A 6,617-nucleotide genomic window follows, 5' to 3' on the forward strand; every position below is an offset into this window, starting at 1 on the left:
TACCCCCAGAGATCCGGGTGATCCCGGATCTCCCTTCCTTCCGCCGCGCCCTTAAGACATGGCTATTTCAACAAGCAGGACTGGCCTAGGGGGAGATTTTTAGCGGGGTTTTAAAAACAATTTTAAATTGACACAGGCCAAATCCAATATTTCATTTTAATTATGTTTTTTAAATTGGGGTATTTTTGTATTTGTTTTTTATCAGGCTGTCAGCCGCCCTGAGTCCGTAAGGAGAAGGGCGGGGTAAAAATTCAATTAAATAAATAAATAAATAAATAAATAAATAAATAAATAAATAAATAAATAAATACACAACTTTACATCTCCACTCCTGGTGACCCAAATGATGCTGTGGATGCCCTTTTGTGGTGCCTCAAGGCTGTGGGGGCATGGGTGGGGGACAACAGGCTTCAACTGAACCCTGGTAAGATGGAGTGGCTATGGGTATACGGAGTCTCAATATCCAGACATTTATCATTTTTAGTTCTGGATGGGATGGCACTACCACAGACATACCTGGTGCACAACTTGGGGCTTTTTCTAGATTCACGACTCCTGCTCAAAAAGCAGGTGATAATCGTGGCTAGGAGATGCTTCACACAACATCATGTGGTGCATCAATTGTGCACTTTATTGGATTGCAAGGCCTTGCGTTCAGTCACTCATGCTCTGGTCATTTCCCATTTGGATTATTGCAACATGCTCTACATGGGGCTATGCTTGAGGAATATTCAGAAGCTATAATTGGTCCAGAATGCAGCAGCACAGACAGTTTTGGAAATCCCTAAGGTGGCCCAGGTAACACCACTGTTACATGAGCTGCACTGGCTCCCAGTCACCTTCTGTGTGCAATTCAAGATGGTTACTACCTTTAAAGCTCTTTATTGTATGGGTCTAAGATATCTGTAGAACCATCTTTCCCCAATGGGAATGGCCTGCTCCACTCATGCTAGCAGAAGGGGCCTACTGCGGATCCCATCAACCAAGGAATTTTGGCTGGTGGGATCCAGAAGAGCATTTTCTGCCACAGCTCCTGCCCTTTCAAACATCTTGTCACAGAGGTAAGATCTGCCCCCTCTCTTTTAGCTTTCAGGAGAAGCCTTAAAACCTGGTTCTGCCAATTAGCATGGGGTCCTGAAGTAGAAGCTGTTGGCTGGAGGTGGCCGGTGCACTTACCTCTCCCCTCCAAATCCTTGTTTTTTTAGTTTGTTTTAATTTTTATAATTTTCATCCATTTTTATATTTATAATCATTGAATGTTTGTGTGTTTTATCATTGTAAGTCACCCAGAGTCGCCCTGATCAGTGAGATGGATGCCAAATAAATTTGATCAATTAATCAATCAATAAATGTGGTTCCATAAATGGAGGATTTTTGTATGATGAATAATTTCTCTCTTCTAGTGGGAGCCTGCTGAAACAGACATCCAAGGGAAATACTCCCCTTCATTATTGTAGCCTTCATAATAAACCTGAATGCATAAAACTTCTTCTGAGAGCAAAAGCCAACATCACAATCAGTAAGTGATCATGAAATAAAATGAGTGTTCTGAATGAGAAGGCAAAATGTCAATTTCACTGTAGTGCTACAAAATGTATAGTGAAGATTATAATGCTGCTGCATTTTATACTATGTACTATATTTATTTTTCCTTTCTCTATCTCTTCTGTAGTTTTTTATTGTAGGTTTACTTAGTAGTAATGGATGAATGTTCAGTTTAAGAAAACATACTTGAATATTTGTATCACTGTAAATTTTATTTTAATACTGCACACCTGAATATTTAACCCATTCCCATTGATGTTACTGCATTGGGTTAGTCTTTTTCAGTAGAGTATTTAATTGCAAGCCATTTAACAATAGTTAGTTTTACCCATTCAGTTATCTCCAACTCTTGGCAAGTTTATAGGCAAGTGCTCTTAAACAACAATAATTACTAAATTCCATAGAACCATGGGAGAAAACAACATCCTAAAGTGATTGGATATGTTGTTTTAGGTGTATCTTCATATCTGTCAAACCCAACAGTTAGTAACTTGATTGGCAGCTAAACATGCTGTTCCAGGTATCTGCCAACACTCATCTAAGCCAATAGGTGCCAACAATTTACCCAGGACAAGGCAGTAAATCTCACCCTAGCAATAAAAACTTACACTCAGGAGCATAAGCACAAGAGCCAAGGACAAAGCTTGAATAGGCAAATTGCTTTTATAATTGATAAGAAAATTAACAAAGAAAATTAGCTACTACCAAATCTAGATATTTATATGTAGTAACTGATACACATCAGATATAGTGTTGAAGTCCTGCATCAATTTATCCTGCCTTTACTTGGTTTTGGACATTTGTGCCATTCATTTTATGACCTCAGATGTAGAAGGCATCTGCAAAGGGGTTTGATAATGGTCCTATCTGGCTTCAGGCTCTTTTCTTTCCAGCTCTGACAACTACAGTCCTCGCAGGCAGAGTAATGGGTGATTTCCCCCCCCCCCTCTTCAGAAGCATCGATTAGTGAGATGGGAAACAAAGCCAGGGGAACCCACCAATCACTTTTCTTAACAGGCCACATTAAATCAGTAGTGACAAGAGGACTAGTTGCAGCCTCCTTCTGTGGCAGAATAGAAATTGGCAACGAGAGCAGCATGTTTTATGCTGGCTTGGCATACTTTACTGCTGGAGAATAGCACTTTAATGTTTTGCCCTTAGTACATTCATTTACCAGAAGCTTACAGTTTCACTACATTTTACAATTTATTGTGATAAAACAAATCTATCTTCTCTGGAGTCATGAGCAATTCACTTCCCCTTTCCTTCTTTGATGCAACTATAGAAAGAAATTAGATTTCATGTTTAATATTGATTAACCATGATTTAGCAGTACGTTCATAAGCTGATGTCTAGCTAATCTTGTAATTATGCCTTCCTTGAGCTGCAAGAAGTCATATATTTTAGATACGACAAATAAATCTTGGTTGCTCTTCCACCTAAGACAAATATTAATTTGACACTTCTTAATACTAAATATTAAAATATTAAACCCCAACCAGTCATTTTGGAAAGATTTTATTCTCAAATGACATAGATCCTTCTCTAGTATAATGACTGTAGTTGTGAAAATAACAGAATAGCTTTAATTGCATATTTTGTATCTTATTGTATATAATATTTAAATTTACATAGTGTTAGCTCTTATGTTAATAGTTTCCAGTGCTTTTTTTGTCATAGAACGCACATAATGGCATTCCGGCACCTTTTTTTGAACAGAAGAACTGGTTCCTTCTAATCTAAGCTGTCAGCGCGAGTGAGTTACGAGCGTTCACTTAACGCTCTCATGCTTCCCCCTCCCTTCCTGCCGCGTGGGACTCACCTGAAAAGAGGAGAACTCACCTCCTCTCTGCCACAGTTCCTGCTGCCGCTCCGATCTGAGGCCAGGGGATGCGTCCACAGCCCCCCACTGCCCAATCTGGGGTCTGGAGCCCTGGAAAAGACCTCTGCCACCTGGATCCACAGCCATGGAGTGATTTTGCAGCCCCCCAGCGGCCCGATCCAGGCTCTGGAGGCCTTTTTCCTGGATCGGGCTGCTGGGGGGGCCACAAAATCACTCTGTGGCCATGGATCTGGGCTCCGGAGGCTTAGAAAAGACTTCCAGAGCCCGGATCAGGCCGCTGGGGGAGGCCGCAAAATCGCTCCATGGGCATAGATCCAGGCGGCAGAGGTCTTTTCCAGTCCTCCAGAGCCCGGATCGGGCTGCGGGGGGCTGTTGATGCATCCCCTGGCCTCAGATCAGAGCGGTAGCAGAAACCATGGCAGAGAGGAGACAGACTTTTTCCAGGTGAGTGTTCTGTGCCTCGGAAGCTCCCTAAAGTGGTTTCTTCTCCCCCCCCCAAAGGGCTTTCGACTGGAGCCGGAGCTATGCGTGAGTTCCGGCACCCCTTTTTTTTTTTTTTTTTTCAAAAAAAGCACTGATAGTTTCAATATGTAACTTGGAGAATCACTTAAGAATTAATATTTTAAAAATTGTGTTTAAAACAGCAACTTTATATACTGCGGCCTAACTAGTTTATTTCCAACAACCTTTAGGCACCAGAAGTCTTATTCTAACATAATAAAGGTTAATTAAAAACAAAAGAAAGTAAAATGTATTTCCATCACAATACTCTGAGTTAAAATAATGCCTAATATTGACATTTTTTATGCTGTTCTTCATTTCACTTGAATCATCAAAATCATACAGTAGTGTGGTGTTTCAGTATGGTTCAGCCCCCGGTATAAGGATCCTCAAACATGAATTTTCCTACGCCACGTATTTTCCTGTTAGGGGAACTTTGCTCATACTTCCTGATTTCTTCCACATTACTTACTTAATCCAGAGTAGAAAACCTTTTTAAAAATGCTTTTCACAAAGGCTCTAGATGAGGCAGTTGTCAGAGCATTGCATCAGGGTTTTATATATTGTTTTTCTGTCTTTTGCAGATCTCTCTCTTTCAGGGATCTCTCCAGGGAGAGAGTCAAAAAGTTAATATGAGGGCCACATCCATGTGATTGAAGCCCCACCCTTTTTTGCGAGCATAATACATAGAAAAATGAGCAGGGCTTTGATTGCTTGGTTGTGGCTTCCATATTGACTTTTTTGACCTACCTACAGTCTTGCACTGCTGTTCTTGCTTTGCATAGATGATGATTTTAAAAAAGTAATATTTCAGCCATGCTAAACAATCATAGTGTGAAAACAACCATTTGTTAGAAAAAAAGTTTCAAACTGGAAATACAAATAATGTAGCCACAATCTTTAAATGTCATTCTGAGGTCCTTTCTGTGGTTGACAATATGATTTATATAAGTGGAGTCAAATCTATGAACAATTTCTTTAATTATTATTCATTTGGTGACATCTAATATTCTCCAACAGCTAATGAAGCTGGAGAGACAGCCCTTGATATTGCTAGGCTACTGAATCACACTACATGTGAAGATCTGGTAAGAAACAGCAGGTTCAACACAAATGTCTAACATTGTCCCAAGGCCTTGACAAGTGGTGTCTGGATAATGTGATCCAGACATAGCTATAGGTGGTATGTTTTCAAAATGCAAAGTATGTTGAAACTATTACAGCTCTGTTGTACATGTGTCTTTTCCCACAGCTTTTATCATAATCTCTTCTCTTCTCTAATAGATGTTCAGTTTTATTTAGCATAGCACTTAACTGTAAATTATAAGAGCAGAACCATGTTAAGTAAAAATAAAAGCTGAAATATATTGAGTCATAACCACAACTACTTCAATTAAAGTGTTTCTCTTTTTATATGATTTATATGCATAATCGTTGTATAAAGAAGATAGAATAAAAGATTGTACTCGCTTGCAAACAAAAGTCTAGAGAATGTGTTTCTTTTTCTTTTGAATTAGTGAAAAGGTAGGTGTGTATTCACATAGTCACACACACAAAAATATATATATAAAGGACAAAGAACATGAAGACAAAAAGAGACATATCTTCCCCTTGCTAGGCGTCTAGTAACCTCTATTAAGATTTCTTAATCACAGACAAACCATGCAATACCTTCTTACACATCATAATTTTATTCATAATATTAAGGAAAGAACTGAAATGCCATGGTTTGGATACAAGCCCAATATCAGATGCAGCTTCCCCCCCCCACACACACACACACTATTTTTTAAAATCAGCTATAATAGGTAGGTTTTCATAGCTCAGAAATAATGTGGTTGAAATCTCAAAATATTCAGTCCTCAGCCCTGAATTCATCCTGTGCTGAAGTTGGTGTTTTGATTTCTAAATCTATTTTTCCCTGTGAGATTTTTCAGTTTTTGTTCTTATTCTTGTTTAGCTTAGTTTTGAGTATTTGAGAATTACTTTTTAAACATTCCCTAACTTAATGTCTGGGGGGAAAGCCAAGTCTTCAATGCTTTTTGAAAGAGAGGCAGAATCAGGGCCAATCGAATATCAGGGGATGCTGTTGTAAAGGCGGCAATAGAGAAAGCATGTCTCTGAAGTCCCACAAGGTGATATTGCCTAAGCCAGTGTTTCTAATCTCACCAACCTCAAGATATGTGGATTTTAACTTCCAGAATTCTCCAGAGAATTGTGGGCGTTAACATCCACACATCTTAAAGTTGCTGAGGTTGAGAAACACTGGCCTTATGCAATGGAGCTGGAAGTGATAGAAAGTGTTTCTGCTAGGACTACAGCTGTAGCTTTCTGTCTACCAATACAATCTAAAAAAGCTCAGTGGAAGGAGTTCACTTATGATGTCTACCTTTGGGACTGAATGGAAGTGGAAGGAAGGAAGGCTGCACCACTGATAGGGAGATGATTGAAAGGGTATTCACTTATATCCTTTGATTTTATCTAACAAATGCAAAATAAAAATCACCTTGAGAATTTCTATGAAATTCTTCTTTGAAATTTCAAAACACCTTCTATTCTACTGAATTGAGCTAAAACTGAAAAAGCAGAACAATTGTTTTATGTAAGACTACTCTGAGTACATAGCACAGTATTTTATAGTAGTGTGATTACCTATCTAAATATTCCTTCCCTTTGTTTTCTGCTGCTTCCTAATTTCCACTGAAAGTCCCAAATACCAAAGAAAACA

General features: G+C 39.0%; 1 protein-coding gene across 1 annotated transcript in view; it reads left to right on the forward strand.

The window, feature by feature from the left end:
* LOC107287115 (arf-GAP with SH3 domain, ANK repeat and PH domain-containing protein 2-like) overlaps positions 1-6,617 on the forward strand; it is a 44,450-nt gene that overhangs the window by 31,191 nt on the left and 6,642 nt on the right. The window contains exons 19-20 of the mRNA XM_029284059.1: positions 1,404-1,519; positions 4,910-4,977. Of these exons, the coding sequence (XP_029139892.1) occupies positions 1,404-1,519; positions 4,910-4,977 (184 nt within the window). The remainder of the gene's footprint in view (positions 1-1,403; positions 1,520-4,909; positions 4,978-6,617) is intronic.

This window comes from Protobothrops mucrosquamatus, unplaced genomic scaffold (genome assembly GCF_001527695.2).
Source record: "Protobothrops mucrosquamatus isolate PMUCROS unplaced genomic scaffold, P.Mucros_1.0 scaffold351, whole genome shotgun sequence".
Taxonomy (NCBI): Eukaryota; Metazoa; Chordata; class Lepidosauria; order Squamata; family Viperidae; genus Protobothrops; species Protobothrops mucrosquamatus.